The following is a 20,674-nucleotide window of genomic DNA, read 5'->3' on the forward strand; positions in this document are numbered from 1 at the left end:
TTATTTCGCGGAAAATTTAATGGAAAACGGAGGCTGCTGCGTTTTCCTTTTCCGCCGATACGAGGATGATGATGATGAGCCAATGAGGGAACGGGAGAAGGGAAAAAAACGATGAAAGAATTGCCGGCGTTTCGCAACCCGTGGTCGTAAAATCGAGGAAGTTACTCATTAACGAACGATCAACATCCGCGAATAAAATAATTACGCGAGATAAAGTTATCGTTTAGCGATCGTGGCAACGCGCGTTACGCTAATCGCTCGCCGCGATACGATTGTGCCGGTTAAAAATGCTGTCGTCGTATTTTGCCCGCCGAGTTTTTACGGCGTGTATCGCGACACGCTCGTCAAGCTCTTATCGATACGCGAGGGGGAAAGAAAAAAAAAAAAAAAGAAAGAAAAAAAAAATAGAAACGCGGCACGCCAAGCGTCAAGGCATGCTCGCGCTCTCTCTCTCTCTCTCTCCCTCTCTCTCGATCCGCGATCAAATCGTTTTTCATTCCGTGATTGTCGGCACGCGCCTTCCAACGAGGTGACAAAAGGGGTTGCGCTGATTTTCGAGATCCCTTATCTCTGCTTATGGTTGCTTATGGCGTAAAAAAAACGCGACATCGATCTTCTTCCTTCCGTTCCTTTCCACTTCACGATGGAATGGAAGGGGCGTTGTAGTAGACGCTTTTTAAAGGTCAAAGCTCCGGTTTTACGGCCGCTTTACTATTTATTACACGCGCCGTTCAAGAGAACTTGGACGATTTTCAAAGAAGAATTACACAAAGCGGTGGTAGACACTTTTCCAGGATTGCGGAACTACGGCCGCGAACAAAGTTTCGCGGCTGGTAAAGGGAGGGTGCATACGCACGTAAATGCCCTTTGAAAGTCGAAAGAAGAAGAAAGAAGAAGAAGAAGTCGGCGACTTAACAACGTTGTGTCGAGAAGAAGCTAAAGAACGCGCGGTAAAGAATGAAGAGATTAGGGCTGTACAGTCTCGCTCGAGGGCACCCGTTAACGATCGAATTCGTGCACCCACGTTGGGAACGAGCGGCAACGCGTTAAATTTATACGTTAACCTTCATCATCGAGGTATACATAGGATGATGTGAGATACGACGAGTTTGTTACTCGATTCCCTTCCGTTTCATCCAAGAAGAAGAAGAAGAAGAAGAAAAAGAAGAAGAAATTGTCGAAACGACTTAAAGGCTATCGCTAAAACGTGTAGGGCCGGTGTTTGGCCGCGACGAGCAAAGAGGCTTGGCATCGAGGTCGTGGAAACGTATGCACGTACACGGCCGTCAGTTTATGATTCAGGCACGCTATACATAGAAGTCTACCCCTCGACCGTTGTTCGCTATATTCGATCATAAAGTGCATTGCCTTTCCTTCTGTCTGCCTGTCTGCCTGACTACCAGCTTGCCTACCTTGCCTCTACCTTGCCCGCCTGCCCACCTACCTTTCCATCCAGAACCAGCCTTTTCGCCGGACAATCTCGCTTTGTAAACCGCCGCCTACTAGGCCTACTCGCCGATACTAGTTCACCGTGTCCATTGTTCCTTCTCCACTCTTTCTTTTCTTCTTCCCTCGTCGTTCATTTCTCGTCGTCGTTTCATTCGATTCTTTCGACTCGACGCGTAGAGAGATTCCATTGCCTGCTACTGGAAATTGTATCAGAGGTTGCAGGCCGCATCGGTTAATAAGCTCGGAGTAATTAAGTAGGGGAGAGAGATATTGACTTTAGAGATTTCGTACGATCGATAAGTTTAACCGATGGAGAGAAATAGGGGAGGAACATCGTAATAATAAATACGGATATTCGGATGGACGAAAGAATTTTAGACCCGGTTTAAATATCCGCGCGGGAGGAACACCGTTGATACACGGTAATCACGTTAGTTTCATTAGTCGTTCAAACGCGATGCTCGAAAGGTTTTTCAATGTTTCAAGACTTTTCAGACGTTTTTAGAGATTTATCAAGGGACGGTCGAGCGATTCAAGATTTTTCAAAGTTTCAAGCGCTTCTAATTTCGCTCAACGAAAGTTTCGAAAGGTCCCGGTGTCGCGACTTTTGCCGGACACAATATCTCCTTCTTCCCCTCTCTCCTTTCGTGGGCGATCGTGCCGCTCGCGACAACCGCTCAAAGTTCAACTACCGGTTCTTCCCTCTCGTCCTTTTTCCCTTTTCATCTCTCTCTCTCTTTCTCTCTCTCATTTTTTTCCCCTTTCCTTTCTCGCGGCTCCACTTCAACGTCGCACAGACGACTACGAACATAAGTAAATAGCGTTTCACTCGGAACGACGGAAATTACAGAGGCATACGCAGCCTCCGCGCACGATACAGAAAGAATACGTTTGTATTTTCCTTCTAGCCGTGGCAGAGAGATCGCGGACGATATTTCATTCGATATTGCAGTCCCGGCATTATTTCTCTATTTCAGTAGCCGGCGCGTTCCCCTGTTACCCTCTCTCTCTCTTCGCCTCCTCCAACACGGCTGCTTCTCTCTCTCTCTCTCTCTCTCTTTCTCCGTTTCTCTTTCTCCACCGTTCTCAGTCAGCCGCCCGTGCACACCCTTCCACGGCTGCTGCCGGAAAATAAATTGTTTAATTTATATTAAAAATAAATAGAACCACGGAGAACGAGAGCGCGCGCGATTCCAGCGGCGCCCCTACGCCGCGGACGGCCCGAGAAATATTACTTTTAATATTAGCATTCGCCCCCGCGCCACCCCCCCTTCTCCCGTTCCTCTCGCATAACTTCTCTCTCTCTCTCTCTTCCTCTCCCTCTCCCTCTCCCTCCCTCCCCCGCCATGCCGCCTCGAGCTCCTCCTGCCCACCCCCGGGTCCCGCTGCCGACAGTCTCCGTCAACCCCCTCTCGACAACCCTTACCATCCTTCTTTTCCCTTCTCCTTCTGCTTCCACCCTTGGCTGTCCAACCGTCCTCTCTCTTTCCCTTTCCTGTTCCTTCCTCTCCTTCTCCTCCTCCTCCTCCTCTTCCTACTACTACTATTACTAGTATTCTCTTTTTTTTCCTCTCCGTTTCGAATCGGTCGGCTGGCCGAGCTTCTTTCTGCCAGGCCGCGGCGTGAGTTACGCGCGCGTTACTCGTCGTCGGGAACAAGGACGAAGGGCGATGAAAGAACGTGGTGAAAAATTTATCGCGATCGAGCGGGGACGGTTTTCGAAGATCGATTCGTTCGTCGCGAGCGAACGGAGGGTGGTGGTGGTGGTACGGTAACCAGGGAGGAAGGAGGAGGAGGAGGAGGAGGAGGAGGAGAGGGATGGGTAGGTGATTTTTCAAACGCCTCGAAACAAAAGGCGCAGCCAGAAATCCGAGATCGTGAAAAATTCTCCATCGGGACGATCGATGGGGGCGCGAGGAAAGGCGTTTTTCGACGCGCGCCAGAGGTTGGATTGGTTTACGTGGGAAACTTTTAACGCGACGGACTTTGCGCATGCGCATGCGCGCAAAGATAGAAAGATCAGCCGGCGATTTTCGGACAGTTTTGAAGGCTAGTGTGCCGGTGCCCGCGATCCAGCGTGCACCTGCTTCTCCTCCCCGCAACGCTTTTTCTTCTCTCTCTCTCTCTCTCTCTCTCTCTCTCTCTCTNNNTCTCTCTCTCTCTCTCTCTCTCTCTCTCTTCTCGATCTCGCTTCGAGGGACGACGAGAAAGATGCGCGATCATCCCCCCTCCCCGCTTTCATTCTTTCACCGCCAAATCGACCGGTGTGTTAATCCGTTAATCTTACGAGACGCGCGCCCGAAGCGTGGCCAACTGTAAAATGTAGGTTAACCCGGTCGTCCCTAATCGAGATCGAGGGGGAAGTTGAAGGGGGAGGGGGATCCGTGGCAGGCGAAATATAGTCGGCGTCGGTGACGACGGCGATGGCGGCGGCGGCGGTCGAGGAGGACGATGCTCCCCTGCTCGGCCTCTGCTCGCTTTCCTCGCTCCCCTTAGGGCCCTCCAACCTCCAACCCTCTCCGCTCCGAAGCCTCCTGCCTCTCCCGCGCTCTCTCCTACCCCGACTCCCTCCCTCCCTCCCTCCCTCCCCCCTGCCAGCCCGCACCCGCGCCCACTATATAATGTACGGAGCGCGAGCGAGATGAATGGCAAGACGGCGACGAATATTTCATGAGACGCATTAATATTGCAACGTCTCATCTCACGGATGTATCGAGGTAACATAATGCTCCGCTATAGATAGCTCCTTATTAAACCACGACGCCGCCGCGTTGAGCAACCTTCCCGGCTATATACCGCTCCCTGCAAAATCCTCGCTTTTCCATCCATCGCGCCTCCTCTCCCTCTCTCCTCTCTCTCTCTCTATTTCTCCACCTCGACACCGCGAAACACGAAAGCGCGTGGAAATATGCGCGGGGGAAAAACGCGGGGGGATCGAGGATCGAGAGACGGGGAGACGACAACGACAAGGGGGTCGTCGCCTATCGCCGCGGCTCCCTACGAAACGTCCACCAACTACTGCTCGTCCGTCCGGTCATCCTGACGGATTATCGGCGTAGCTGGAAGCGACGCGCGCGTTGGGCAAATTCGCGTCCAAACTATTGTTTTCGCGTCCCTATCGGCGATCCGCGGTGGGGGGAGGGGGCGACCGAACTTTGCCATTAGCGCCCCCCTCCGCCCCCGTGTCCCGGGGTAAAATCCGCCGCGCGTAATGTATTACCCGCGGAAATAGATTATTGGGGAACGTTATCAAAGTTATAAACATTCCTTGCCGTTAATATCACCGTCTACCCAAACCCATCCCGCTATTAATACCCCTTCGTCCCCCTCCTTTTTTTTTTTTTTTTTTTCCTTCCACCTTCCTCTCACCCCGAATCCTCGCAGATGTTCAGCAACGGGATACGGTACACATCTACCACGTCTATAGATATCGCGCAGTGATAGATGCCCGAGTCTGTCTTACCTTTCTTGCGGGCCGCGAAATATATGGAGGATCATCCATCAGCCGCGTCTAGGCGAAACTGCGAAATAAAAGAGAGGGAGGAAAAGGAGGGGGTGGAGGGAGGGGGAGGGAGAAGGAAAGGAAACGATTTCACCTTCTCGACGCAATCCGACAACCGATTCGGCGAATACTATCGTCGTCGTCGTCGTCGTCATCATCATCATCATCATCATCATCATCATCATCATCATCATCATCATCATCATCGCGTTTCTAACTAACCGACGCCGTTCGAATTAATTACCCCGACCACTACTCGCGATCGTCAAAACGAGATCGAAGCCAGATATTTCTACTTTCCATTCTATTACGAGCGCGCACTTACGCGCCGCATGTAGTGCTCGATCGCTTTAACTCGATCCTTCTTCTAATACGCTGCGCGTGGGCGTGGTGTCATTGTCGTAGAGTTCTTCACGCACGGGTGCAGGAGGAGGAGAAAGGGTTACCGATACCGATACGTGGCAATCCGGGGATCGAAATCGCGAGAGAAAAACGCGGGATCCAAAGAGATCGATGAAAGTGAAAGAAGGAGAGAAAGAGGTGGAGGTGGAGGAAGAGGAGGAGGAGGAGGATCGGGCAAAAGCAAGCGGGATGATGGCAAGGGTGGAAGAGGGGGGTGGAAGAGAGGGAAAAGTAGTGGGAGGGAGGATAGGGTAAGAGAGAAACGCGATATAAAGTGCAATCAAACATCGATCGCGCGATGCGGAGACCTCTTTCCTCTTGGTAGGTACCCACTACGTGCGTATCGAATGCATACCATGGGGTTGCATCGCGCATGCATGCGAGGAAGGCCCTGTGTTTGTGTTTCGAGGGGAAACGTTACTACCCCCGGCAAGCGACCAAGGAATCGATAGCCCGCGTAACCGAGGCACAGGCACGTACGAATAATGCTCGAGCCTATCCTCTAACCGCTAAGTCGATCGAAACAGTCCGAATCTGGCTCGTCTCTTTCGCCCAACTATCTATCCCTTCCCCCCTTCCCTCTTGGTTAACTAGGGAAAACGGTCTCGGCCCCGCTTTCCTTCGTGTACAACACACCGATACACGTACACACGCGTCTTTCTTCCGTTACACCACACACGTACACACACGTATGCACGCAACGAGATCGAGTTTCGCACGCGCTTTATCCCATCGTGTATCTTGCAACCACCGGTCTTTCGTGCACCGGTATCGATGAATCAATGCTAATCGCTTCTCGCTAAATTAATCGTGCATCTTCGATAAATGTTTTTAATCGTACAAAAGGTCGGATGGCACGAACGGTTATAAGATTCTTGTTGATGCGGGATTGGTAGCGTGCTTTCGTGACGTCTTTGTCAACTGTTGTTGCACTACGATACCTTATATTTGTCGTCGTAATTTTCTTTTTAATCTAATTTGGAAAGCGAGATATTTCATAATAAAAAATATATATGTATATATTGGCGTTGATAGAAATTGACAAAGATGGAGGTAATATCTTTTTATAGAAATTTCGTAATTTATGCGTTACATTATAACTCGATCTTTGCGTATCTTTGTGTATTCTAATTTGCGTGTTCTTAGATATATTCGTATATTCGTTGTCGTTATATTTATCTTGAAATTTGCGCGACTCGTTTTATTTGCACGATTAAATTATCGTCCATCCAAATAGATTAATCCTTAAATTAACACCCTAAGATTTTCGCTCTCGCTTTCCAATATTTCCATCTTCCATCCAATCTCAAATTCAGAATATTCGAAGATCGAATTTCAACGAATCTCTTACGCTTCGAGGTGGCCGAAAAAAAAAAAATATCAATAAAACGCTCGATCATCGTTAATCAATTAATTCATTCCAACAATTCATCATACTTCTCGTCCATCCATCGCGATATCGCGACGAATATGAAACGAGGACAGAGGCAGAGCGAGTACCACCTATATTAGCGTCATCTCGTCCGTGAAGAGTATCAAATAGTTTGGTACGTCCTTATCCCAAGTGGAAAGGGGAGATGGAACACTGTCGATCGTCGGGCCAAAGAAATTCGATTTGCCCGGGTCAAAACGAACCCTCTTAACGGGGTCAAAGGCGATCGAATCGTATCGTCGACGCGGGAAGCGCGGTCCTTTTCCTCGAAGGGACGACGACGAGTGCCCTTCGAGGACGATTGGAACGTCGATGGCGCGGTATAAGCGAATCCGGTTTGAATACCGTGTCACTGATGCGGCACCGATTGGTATCACCGAGAAACGGTAACGCGCGGTCGGGAAAAATCCTCTCTCCCTCTCCCTCTCTCGCTCCCCAAGGGCTCGAGAGTTAATCGCGTTATTTCCGATGACTTCGCGCAATCTAGAGGAAAAAGCGACATCGTGCTCTCGCGATCACGATGCCGCTGATGCGCATCGTTCTGCTCTTTTGTACCCCTTTTCACGCTTTTCTTTCGCAATTTTTTCTCGACACGCGATTCCGATACCGATTTTATTTTTTTTCTTTCTTGGCGAATAAACGAACGAAGGAGAGAAGGAAGAAAAGGAAAAGGTGTAACGGTTCATTGCTTCTCTTGTTATCACTTCGGTAATATGTACAGTATATTCCAAGAGTATATTCGAAAGAGTATATTCAAGTAAAATTGATCTTTGTTACTTTCTCGAGAGATTTTCAGAGATTGCTTCATTAAATTATATACTCGCTTATCGAGTAATTACGGATATATATATATATATATATCGAAGTGGTCGCGTTTTCATTTAGAACAATAATTTGAACGAATAAATCGTACGAGAATTCTTTTTTCTTTTTTAAACTACGTATTCCACGGAATAAGAAATCTTCTTTTTGAGGATGGATTGCTGTATCGATGGAGAGGCATCGCTTTCGCGGAAGGTATCGGATGCGGAAATCGGTGGAAACGGTGGAAGAGAATTCGAAAAAAGGCGCGTAATTATGCGGGCTTATAGAATTCGAGATCGATGTGGCGCGCGCGGGTAAAGCCGGTGGAATATGACGGTTGGGCTCGAGGCACGCGGTAAGAGAAGCATAGAAGATTCATAAGGATGGAATTACGTTGCCTCCACGGTGACTTTTGTTCTCGACTCTTTAATCGCGGTACCCGCTCCGCTAAAAAATATATATACCCACTCGCCGGAGGGCAACGTCCTCGTCCAGTGATGAATTTAGAAGTCCACCCCTCGCGCCCGCGCCACCCTTTTCCGCGACCCTCTCCGCCCTTCCCGATCCCGCTCGCTCATACAACAGATGCGTCCGTCTCGCCGAAATGAATAATGAATCGACGGTTTCGCGAATCTACGCACAAAACGACGATGCCCCGGGATTACCGCCCCTGTTCTCGAGATCTTCGGTGTTCCGTTCCGCCGGTTTAACCCTTCAAAGCGTATAAGCGAGGTTTAAAGTGGATTCCGGCTAAATAAGGAGCCGAGAAATTTGCCAATTCGCGCGTTCCCGCTTTTAAACGATTTAATAAACGATTCGTTTAATTTATTTCTCGCAACAATGGCGCGAGAAATAAAAATTTCGCGGCCGCTTTTCAATTGTTTCGCGCATTTGCGAACCAGAAACGTCAATTAACACCTTTCGTTTCTGAAACTTCGAGGATATTCTTATGCGTATGAGAATCACGATAATGATAAATTTTTACGATTCTTTTTTCTTTCTTTTTTTTTTTCGTAGAAGTTTGTCCGTCGCGGTTGTTAGAAATTTTACTTGTTAAGTGAGTTTTCAAATGTTGAATTTCTATTATTCGTCGTGTTAATTTTATTCACGATGATAACTGAAGGAAAGAAAAAAATAAATAAATAAATAAATAAAAACTGTATCTAAAAAATATAATTAATCACACTTTACGATATGCATAATCATCTTTGTTGAATATGAAAAAGTTTCATGAAAATTAATGAGAGAAAAAAAATTAATATTCGTCACGAAGAACCTGTGGGATGTCACATTCGTCCGTTATCAAGCTAATTTTCCAATTAATTTTTTAAAAAAAATCCTAATTTTTCTCTCCAGTCATTGTATCGCATCAAATAAATTATTCATCCTTGCTCGTATACGTATACGAGCTAAAAAAGTTAGTTGAACACTGGGCACGATTCGAGTTATTCACGAATCTCCGATATCCACAAGATTTCACCGTCCGTTCGAATTTATCGCAAAAGATCCCTTTCCATCGGATTTGCCTAATGGAACTCCAACACCAACCTATTCTAAAACTTCTCAAAAGCCGTTACGCGCCACGCTTATAACGCTTATCGCGATGAAATCCAATCATCGGTCGCGTTTTGAGGAATTCGTCGAGAAGGAGGAAGCGACGAGAGAGAGAGAGAGAGAGAGAGAGAGGAGAGAGAAGGAGCGAGTGACGACAGACGAAGGAGCGGAGAGTATTTGGCTCGAGAACGAGGTTAGAATAATTTGGACGAACTCGGCGAACGAATTAGTTTTTGTCGAATTAATCGGCCGGATTAATCCAATCGAGTCGTACCGGAATCGATTTGGATTCAATCGACTCGGCACCCCGCATTAAATTAAATCGCTCGAACGATATTGCCGGGACGTCGTGCTTTTAATCGGCTCGAATTAGAATCAGGCACGTTAATTGCCCGCGAATACGCGAACCGGAACCAAAGCTTCCGGACGTCGTCGCCATCTTATAGGCGCTTTCGAAACACGTTGCCTCCCCTTTCATTTTCGATCATTTCATTTTCGAAACGTTGTATATACATGTTCTTTTTTTTTCTCTCTCTCTTCTTCTTCTTTTCTTCCTTCATAAAATATATTATAAATATTTCATCTCATCGTGAGATTTGTGCACGGGTTTCTTTTTTAATATTCGTGTAAGAATCGTATTTTATATTTCGAGTTCTGTTTATTTTTCTTCTCTATGTTTAGCACAAAAGTGGATCGAGCTATCTTTTTCAAACCGCGTTTTCTTCTGTTTCTTTTTTTTTTATTTTTTTCATTGCCACATTTGAAACTTCATCAATATTTATATTTGATGAAGAACATATTTTACTTTTTTTTTTTTTTTTTTGTTTTTAGATTTGTGTGTTCACCTTCTTAACACGTTCGTAACCAGCCAGCTACGAATATATTCGCAAATATAATTGGCATAATGTCGGCGATCAACGTGTTAACTCGTTTTTGTATTTAATTTTAACTTTTCCCCCTATTTTTCACTTCCAACTTTCGCATTTTATATCGAATCATCGTCCGTAAAAAGGAATTAAGTTTCAAAATTTTCAAAAGTGTCGAATTATTCTTTTTTTTTTTTTTTTCTTCTAAATTTCTTTTTCAAAAAATTCTTTCGTATCGATAATAATATCGTCATTGGGATCTGGCCAATGAACCTAAACAACGAGGGAAAAAAAAAAAAATACATTTTGGTAAGGAATAACGAAAAGCTATATATATATACACACATCGAGCCGGGTTATTTCGATCGATTTCGAAAACGAGCAGAATAATCTACGACGTCGCGACACGGTTATGGAACTCGCGTAGAATCGAGTTTTAAAATTTTCATAAACAATAGTCGCAATATCTCAACCGTCTATTTCGATGCGTTATCAATCGTGGAATTACGTGCGCGATCTATAATACAAGGGATAAAAAGGGTTTGTTGTACAAACCCGATTCCCCGATCTCGAGGAAGACCAAGAGAGATTGCGCGTGCGGAAGAAAAGAATTAATAAAACAAGCTTCTTCTCGCAGATACGGATTGTAATAAATAAAAGATAGGATTTCGTCTGTGACCTATTTGCTGACGAATAATGAATCGACTAATTACCGAATGAAAAAAAAAAAAAAAAAAAAAAAAGAAAAAAGAAAAAAATTCTAGCAAACATATGCATATTCAATCGGGTCGCCGCAACCCGTTTTTGTTTCGACCGCGAAACTTTCGTGGAAAACCACGGGAATTACCGTTGACACGAGTAGTAAGTAAATTTGTGCCGGTTTAAGACGTTCGAGGGAACGGAAGACACGGATCGGTTCATTCGTATTTAAACCCGATCTCCGCGGGATAAGGCCAATTGTATAAGACAAAGTGAAACGTTGAAACGGGATTGTAGAAGAATTAGCTGACAAGTGAAATGAATAAATAAATGAGAATTTGCAAGTAAAATTTTTAACAATAAAAATATGCAACGAGTTGTATATATTATACAGGAATATATCGAAATTATCTTTAGAGAAATAAAATATTCCTATTCTAAAAAAATGGATAAAGTTCAAGTTTAAAATTTCTGTTTAAAAGAGAGTTGGTCGATGTATTAAAAAAAAAAAAAAAAAAAAAAAAAAAAAAAAAAAAAACCAACAAACTTTCGTTCAATATCAAGATTTTTCGGATTACGTGAATTTTCATGTCGGTTCACGATATAGTTTCGCGGGCTATTGTACCGATTCGAATAGTATCAAACGGTTATGACACGACTCTCGACGAGAATCGAGGGAGAGATCACGGCTAGACCCGAAATAGCCGGCAAACGTTATTGTTGAGTTTAGTGAAACCGGAGTTTAAATATCTACCGGATGTTTGGCGTGTATATCACTTCGTAAATTTAAAGTTTACGGTCGTTCGCGCCGCTCCGTTTCCCCCCTTCTTCCTTCCCTCCGCCCTTCGCTTCGTTCTTTTTCTCTCTCTCTCTCTCTCTTCTTCCCGAAGAAGGGTTCCTTTGATTTTCTCCTTTCGCGGAATCAAGAGTGTTATTTTTTCTTCTCCCGCTTCTGTTTTCTTTGAGTTACGAGCGTAACCCCGGTCCATTGTGCCTTCGATTCTTTCTCTCTCTGTCTCTCTCATTCTTATTTATCTTAATTATCGTTTCAGAGCCCCGTCTAGAACGATTTCTGGACTCCTCCTTTCTCTCTCTCTCTCTCTCGTCCAGATCAGAGTACACAGGTTAACCGCAGCGGAGAGAGTTCCTTTCGGTAGAGGACGGGGGGAGGAGGGGGATTCTTCCCCTCGGTCTTCGCCTTAAAAAGAATGTTCTGCTTTTTGAGCGTCTTTCGGAGCATGATCGTCGTCACACCGTCGTTTTCTCGCTTACGCGGACAACCCCCACAACCCTCTTTCGCATCGACCCGTTTCCTTTTCTCTTCTGCTCCTTTTCGTCTTTGTCCCCTTTGTTTGCGCTCCTTACCACCGTATTTTTATAGTACACACTCAGTTTACAAGCACTCTCCGCTTTCTCGTCCTTTCTCCTCTCCCCTCCCTTCCCCCGTTTATCCGTTTCCGTATCCGCTGTTTGCAGAGATTCGCTCCACTCTCTCTCTCTCTCTCTCTCCTCCTCCTCCTCCTCGTAGTAGCACGGTGTTCGAGTGGCGAAATAAATTCGCTTCGTAATACGGTCCGGTCCCGTTCGTTACATCTGTGTACTTTTTTCCCTCCCCCCCTCTCTCTGTTCGACAGAGAAACTTTGAAGCGGAACGGAAGAAAATTTTACGAAATTTACGAGGATCGTAGGGAGGGGGGATGCGTGGATCGGGATTTAATCCTGGCACCAGCTTTCGCGGCTCGTAAAGTATCGTTTAGATGTCGCGCGAGGCGCACGGATTTCGAGAGCACCCGTTGTACAGGATTTCAGAGCCGGTCCGCCAATGGCAAATCTTGTACTATACAAACCCCGGTATATCTATGTGGAAGGTACACGACTCTAATACATAGTTCAGTACTCTATCTACATACGTGCGAGCTAACATCGCGCTAACTCCGTTCTCTCTGGCCAGCTCGACCTACCTTCTCTCTCTCTCTCTCTCCCTCTCCCTCTCCTCCCTCTACCACCGCCCTCTCTCCTTTCTCTTCGCCATTCTCCGCTCCGATCTACGCTCCGCTTTGCGCTGCGCTCCACACATCCTCCCCCTGCTTGCCATCGTCGCCGGGTACACGAGTATTCTATCCCTATTCCTAACGGCGCAGCATCGAACGCAACCTCCCCCTCGATCCGGCCGAGGGGGAGAGGTGTATAGGTGAGGTTCATCGGGACACGCGTGATTGCGCCGCCTGTACGGGTGTACACGCGTGCACGTGTTGTTCACCGTGTGCGTGCTCGTTCGCCGACCACCGACGTTGCTTGCGGCTTAGCACTGCTCGGCACATTATTCAACGGATAATCCATTCCTTATATATTAAAGCCCGAGAACGATCTATCGTCCCGATAGATTGCCAACGAGCCGACGAAATTACCCGAAATCCCCTATCCTTTCCTCCTTTTTCTTCGCGATATAATTGTCGGCAACAAGGTCTTTCCACGGGGATTATTGTCGTCGATAATAACTTCTCTTTCACTCGGTGTTGTTGTGATAAAAAAAACTTGGAATCGATTTGTTCGAAAAATTGTAAACGGAATAACGGTTTAGTAGTAACTCGAGGGCGAGGTATTAATATATTCTTAGGTAGAGAGAGAGAGAGAGAGAGAGAGATAGCGAGGACTTTCACTCTCGAATGTATTCGCATCGAGAGGCGGAATAGGAAAAGTGATGCAATCGAGAGAATCCGTTATACCGCGCGTTGTAACATTGTATCTTATCGCGTGAAAGATTTGCTTTCGGATTAGAAAAGCGTCAAATCAAAGCGTCGTGAAACGCTCGAGACTCTTCCTCGAGATCTTCGCGAGGCCACTCAACTCTTCTGCGATAATATACACGGAACACGTATGTTTTTATACATACGGTTGGATTCAACCGGTTATCTTTGGCTCGCCGAAAGTCAAGAACCCGGCAAGTCGGAAATAAAGAGAGAAGACGAGCGTGATTTCTGCTGATTTTAAGGCAAATATACCTTATTTCTCTCCTCATATTTCCCGAATAATCCGCTGTTGATTCACATGATAACGTGATATTCGACGTTAATAAATCCTATTGTTCGCGTCTTGATACCGTGTTTCAGGCTTGGAATACAATTTCCAGTGAAAATATTTCGACGATTCTCAAAGTTCAAAGAGAAGATTAGCCGCTTCCTTTCGCCAAATCTTCCTCTTCTTTATCTTCCGTTAAATTAATTAACTTCATCCGAGAGTAAACTTCTCTCCACAATCTTTCGACAAAGAGATCACGATAACGGAATCGATTCAAAAGATAATACGATCCCCTCTTCCTATCGCGCTATCCTTTGCCCATTTATCAACGATAAATAGTAAATAAGTCGAGTCGCGGATGGAATCGAATGCGCGGCAAACGTTTTGGAGAAAGTTCGCGTTAAATTCGAGGGGAGGAGTATGTGTGTGTGCGTGTATGTGTGTGTGCGCGCGCGTTTCGCTGGAAGCCAACATATTTCGCCGCGTCCACGCGACTATTTCGAGAGGATTTATCTGGACGGTCGCTTTCCATCGACCGCGTACGTGACTACCTGTAGAGTCCCGGCTCGAAATAAAACGGAACGACGAAAAACCAGTGACCGGCAAAGAGCGCAAGAGACTCGTGAAAACGGGGAGGGGAACGGGCAGGGGTTGGAAGAGAGACGAGAGATGTATAGGGATGGTGGAGGAAACGTTTGCTCGTTGAACGACGACTGGCCACGGGTCGTACACAAATAAAGCCACTCGCTAAAAAGCGGTCCAGCGGATCGAACAGGACGATTCGTTAAGCGATAATGACGAGTCAATGCGTCAACAGAACGTTCTCCTCCTCCTCCTCTTCCTTCCGCTCTCTGTGCAACCGGCCTAACCGATTACCTTTGTAAATTGTAAACAATTTAAACTACGCCCCCGAAACTCTATTTCCTGCGAAAGCGAGGGTTGTTCCAGACATTCGTTATTTTCTATTTTTTTTTTTTCTTTTAAATTGTGAATTTAAAAGATCGAATAGGATAATATTCGAAAGGAAACTTGATCATCTCTGCGTATTGATTGTCGTACTGAAGAATTTGTGTATCGAAGAAAAAATTATTTATTTAGATTTAACTGCTCCTGGTTTCCTCCACGTGTAACACGAAATATAACGTATATAATATGGAATTTAATATCCGCGTATCTCCCACCTTATAGAGGGTGTTATTGCATTTTAATAGGAATGCAAAATCGTTTAAGGACAGCATAGTTTCGATGTATGCTGTACGTATGCACGGTAATTGCTTTCGACGGATTCATCGAAAATATCCTTTTCGCTCCTTGTATAAATCGTTTCAATCATCATCTGCACTGAATTTTTATTCGTCTTATTCGCCAGAAAACGTGGATCCCTGTTGCCAAGGGAGCAAGATATCTTGCTTCTTCCAAGATATTTATTCGAATCTCTCCCTCCCTCTTATCTACATCAGCAAAAATACAATCGACAGTTGCTAACGACGGCAATCCTCTGCTTTGTTGCACTTATTAGCCACGCGCGGCTATCTTAATTCCCTGCGCATTTCCGCGAAATTCGAGCCGACGTGGAACAACTCGATGCAACATCATCATCCCGATGTTTTCGGCGCATCGCGATGAATAAAACACGCTTGTTTGTGTTCGGCCACGCACGGCGGGGGCGACGGGGTGGGGGAAACTTAAGCGCGACAAACCCGTGACTATCGGTGGAATAGTTTGCGCGCGATATCGGTGAATAAAATATCAGCGCGTGCGTGCGAAAGAGGTGGAGAGAGGCTCCGCGTGTCCTAGATTACACGCGCGTGGTGGTGATGATGGTGGTGGTGGTGGTGGCGGCGGCGGTGGTGGTGGTGCCCCTACGTGCGCGCAGATTCACAGGTGCCTCGTGTTTTCGCGCGAGAGCCCGTTTCCACGACAATTAACGCGCGTGCCCGACTCCCTCTCCTCTTCCTCTCCTTTCTTTTCCTCTTCATCTCCGTTCCGCCGCTCGCTCGGCCATCACGTGCCATTTCCACCCTGCCGATCTCTTCCAAACGCGTGCATCCTTCCATCCCCCGAATCCGATCTTTCCCCCCTCCTCTCAATTGCAAGTTATGCAGCGTAAAATTGCGAGGCGAAAAAGTTGAACGACGATTGGAGAGATTTGGGGGATTGCGGTTAATGATATTCTTTTACCTTTTTTTACTTATAGAAGGATAGATGCTTGTTAGGAATGCGTAGAGAATTGGAGAATTTCTCGAGGATTGAGGAAAAATTGAGTTTTGTCCAAGCGAGGATAGACTGAGGAGGGGGGGAAGGGAAAAAGACAAACGATGATGATTCTTGGGTGGGTTCATCCACGACCCACCCTTACCTAGATGTTCCTCCTCCTCCTCCTCCTCCTCCGGCGCGCTCCTCTCCCTCTTCCGACGTTAATTTAGACGAATTTCATTAGAACAAACGAACTTTGCTAATCCGCGCTAATCTGATTAGAAATTTGCCGTGGCGCGGTGCATTCTGCCGCGTGAAACTCCAGCCTCGGTCGACGGGAGCCTCGGCGACGTCAACGAAGGCGTCGGTGGGGCGTCTGTGGAGCGTCTGTGGCACCGGTGAAGGAGAGAAGAACCCGCTCTCTCTCGCCGAGTCTAGTCTTCGTCCTTGTCCTCGTCCTCGTCGTCCCTTCGCATTCGCTCAAATCCCCGTGCATACATTCACTCACTCTCTCTCTCTCTCTGTCTCTCTGTTTCGCTCCCTCCTCTCCTCTCCCCGCGTCCTTCCAACGCCTATTCATTTCGCCCACGCCTATATCCTTGCCCGGCAAATATTTGCAGGAATTAGCAACGATAGACGACTACCTCGTAAATTCTCTCCTATGTGGAGAGAAGGTTCACAGGATTTTCCGCGAGTGTGTCCCTTACCTCTACCTGTCCGGTAGGAGGGGGGAGAGAACCGGCAATTCCGTGCCTTTTCTTAATTAGGCCGCTCTCTCGTGTTCGCTAGTCTAATTCCGACTTTTGTTTATCGTTGGCCCCCTTTGGATTTTGGGGGCCCAGTCGTTCCCGTGAAACGGATTGTCAAGAATTAAGAAACGTCTAATAATTGTTATATAGTTTTCTTTATATCGGTTTGAAAGAGTTTAAAAATCGTTCCGATTATCTATCTGTTCACGATTTATCTTTTGTCACGGTTTGTTGGATATCAAGTTCGGATTGGAATCATTTATCTTTCGCTTTCAATTTTAATCGTGGGATCGGGGAAAGGTTATACCTGAATTGGAGAGAGCGGTATAAGTACAGAAGAATTCCTTTTTTTTTTTTTTTAAGTTAAAAATAGTTGTTGCTCGTGTGGTATGTGGAAATAATGTAGTATTATAGACTTTCCTGTATTCTAAAAAAAAATACAATATTTCCAGTCTTATGTATTTCCAGTTAGTTTCATTACTTCCTTGTTGTAAACTTCGATATTCTTGATACTTTTGAAAATACTTTTTGTCCAATTTTTCACTACTCGATGGAAAATCAAGACACCAAGATTCGAAAAAAATCACTATACGGCAATAATACATGTGTCCATCGAGTTGGAAAAATAATGTCGTGAATACAAAAGCATATTTCCAGTTCATAAATCACTTGACCTTCGTCCAAGTATTGTAACACTCGTTATGCAATTTACTGGTAAATGTTTTTTTTTATATTCTCCAAGCTGTATCAATAATTTTATCATCCTCTATCGACAGAAAATTCGATAGAAAATTCGACGAAGCAAACGTCTCTTAAATCGTTCACGCCTTCTTTAAATTCAAATACAACGACGAGTGAAAAAATACCTACTCCATCTTCGACCATAGAAGATCCATTTAGAAATTAGAATATCTCTTAGAAGCAATGATATCTCTCGTACGATAAATTAATCGCGAACGAGCCGCTCAAAACAATCTTTCCATAGCCTCAAAAAACCACGAGTAATAGTAAATTTCTCGTAAAAAAAACAAGCGTACGAGGGGATCCATTTAATCGAACGAGTCGCAAGAAATTCTCCTGGAAAAATAGTCGACATCGCGGAGGTCGAATTCGAGGGAGAAGGGGGAGGAGGGAAAAAAGTCCAAGGAATGCGACGAGCAATTTTCTTGTTAATACAGCGGTCGGTGCGGCGTGTTGCGCGTGGCGCGTCGCGTGCACCGCGACGTGCATTCTTCAAGGCGCACCCCGCGACAGCCGCACGAGACGATGAAAAATGCACGCATGACAGGATGCGACGCGTGTGCAACGATGAACTTGTACCTGTGGCGAACTCGATTTCCCTCCCGTGCGCGTCTCACGTTGCACCGGTGCACGCGCCGCGTTGCGGTTTCCTACGAGACACGCGCGCACGCCGTCTTCTTCTCATCCGCTTCTTTATTACCAAATCACGCGATATCGTTCCACGATCAAAATCTTCGAATTATTCATTATACACGTGTGTGTATATATATATATATATGGATATTGCACGATGGATATTGTTCGTCGTAGTAACGACCAATCCACGATTACCAATCCAGCCAGCCTACGAGAAGGCAGAGTTTAACGCTGGCCTGCGTGTACCGGCATTGAATAAATTAGACACCGTCATCTTGAAGGAACGTAGAACGAATCACGGAGGCCTTATCTTCTCCCGTTCAAGGTTCCGACTCGCTACACAGCCGCACCTACCTCTATTATAAGTATTATTGTTATTATTATTATTGTCTCGACAATCGGACTCATCTTTCTCTCTCTCTCTCTCTCTCTCTTTCTTAATAGAATGCAGCAGTCTTTATCTGTTCTGTTCTATCTTTCCTTTTGTTGCCTCGTTACGTTATTACCCTTATTGTTATTTCCGGCTTTGCATCGCGGCGTTTACCGCGAAAACGAAACGGCGGCGTTTTTTTTTTAAACGCAAACGCAGATTTCGTTTCGTCCAAGATAAACAGGAGAGTGGTGAACGGTTGAATTCGTGGGAAAAAGAGATCTGAATGCCGGATGCGGAGGAAAAAAAGGCTCCTCCTCCTCCGAGTGGTGGCGGCGAGGAAAGTTTAAAGCGCGCGCGCGTGCTCTTCCCTGTGTATAAGCGTCCTCGCGGCAATAATTTTTCGACTCGAGAAGAAGCATGGCGAAATTCCATGGAGATATGAGGCTCGGGGAGGCTCGCGGCGAAAGGAGGGGGGAGGTTTGATAGAGGCGCGTCATCATCAAATGAGGAGCAGCGAGGCCCTTCGACCCTTAAAAATTAATTTGGAAAGTCAGCCGCCTCCGAGTGGTGTGCAGCTCCTGGAAGCTGCTCGATTCTCCGTTATATATATATATACATATATATATATATGTATGAAGAGAACGTCGGTGGTGGGCCGGTTTCCGATCTCTCCTGTATTGCGGAAATCGCGAGTCGCGGGCCGCCGCACCATGGAACGAAAACTTTTCAAATGAGCTAACTTTGCGTGTGTCTTGCGCTTTTGCCGCGTCTCGCAACCCCTTTATACTCGGAAAAACTCGCATATTAGTAAAGTTGTCGGCAGAGACGCGAGCCTCCGGTTCTAAGCCTCCCTCCCTCCCTCCCTCGGCCGAGAGAGACCATCTTCCGACCTCGATGGACTTTTTTCCTCTCCCCTCTCCCCCATTCCCCCTGACCACAATAATCTCGAATGCGTTTAACCCTTTCCGCGAACGCGGCTTTCGAGTCGGTTCTCGAGATCTTTGAAAGGAAGCGCGTCTTTTAATCCAGAATGTGACCAAACCTGTTATTATATATGACTGGTTGTTTGTTGCTGGTTTCGAAGAAATCGAACTTCGTAAAAAAAAGAAAGAAAGGAAAAAAAGAGTATCGTAATGAATCGTATAGGGTAAAGATATCTATAATTGGCCGAGTGTTACTGTTATAATGATATAACTTTAAAAAGAAAAGGTATGGAAGACACAGATCGGGCACTATTATTGCATGACAACGTTTAATAACATAGCGTAAGAGCAACGAAGAAGTGATCGTATATCGTGTCATCTAGATTATCACTGTCTATCTCTTCGCCTGACCAGCATTATTTCGCCGATTTGAAATTTAAAATATTCTCGAAAGAATCGAAAAGTTGTGTTTTCGAGAAATATTTTTAGTCTTTCTCCCACCCTGAACGAAAGCACATCAAATGCACGAAAAGAAGAGACCACGAATTAATCTGTACACCCAATAATATGATTATATATTGCTAATATATATAATATCACGCGAATTAACTTCGTTAATTTCGAAGTCGCTTAAAATTATTCTATTTCTAAATAAAGAGGATACGTAAGAAGATTTTTAATAGTTCTAACCTCGTTCCATGCGCAAATAATTTCTCTTCGTTTCGAGATCAATTAGATACAAAAGTATCAATTATCTTTCTATTGACAGTTACGCAAGCCTTGTTAAGCGGCTTTACTCTTACGTGCGTGAGCCGTGGATAAGACTGTAACAAAAAAAAAAGAGAAAAAAAAAAAAAAAAAAAAGCCTACTGCGATACGCCACTCGCAATTTGGCCGCCGTGATTTCAATCGGCCGACGTCGCTAACGAGATTTTCTAACGAGATCCGTTTCCTTTTGTTTCAGGCCAAGTTGTTGGAGTCATCCCACGCTTGGCTCGGAGCCTCCACATCGAGTATAGCAGGTAAGTCGTTCGTCGCATTCCACGTCTACCTAATCTGTGCCTCGCTGTCTCGGCAGCACATTTCAGGAAACGATAACACGTGTAACACGATCGTAAGCTGCTGCGCATCGTACCGATCGTTCCCTCGAGATTCTTCACTTCGAAACTTACTTACTTTCTTAACATTAGAGAACACCGATATAATGTCCATAATAACGATTCTTTTCAATATATTCGCGATCGCGATTTTACTCCTCTTGCCGATAATTTGTGTCTCTTCAGGTTAATACGAATAATACAGGTTCTGTCCTTATCTATATATATATATA

At 45.6% G+C, this 20,674-nt stretch overlaps 1 protein-coding gene across 2 annotated transcripts in view; it reads left to right on the plus strand.

Annotated features, from left to right (window-relative positions):
* The window catches only part of LOC122714046 (protein bric-a-brac 2-like), a 181,669-nt gene that overhangs the window by 145,418 nt on the left and 15,577 nt on the right, over window positions 1-20,674 (plus strand). For both annotated transcript variants that reach the window (XM_043935035.1, XM_043935036.1), the window contains exon 2: window positions 20,309-20,366. In XM_043935035.1, the coding sequence (XP_043790970.1) occupies window positions 20,309-20,366 (58 nt within the window). The remainder of the gene's footprint in view (window positions 1-20,308; window positions 20,367-20,674) is intronic.

This window comes from Apis laboriosa, unplaced genomic scaffold (genome assembly GCF_014066325.1).
Source record: "Apis laboriosa isolate Shangri-la unplaced genomic scaffold, ASM1406632v1 scaffold279_cov145, whole genome shotgun sequence".
NCBI classification, from domain to species: domain Eukaryota; kingdom Metazoa; phylum Arthropoda; class Insecta; order Hymenoptera; family Apidae; genus Apis; species Apis laboriosa.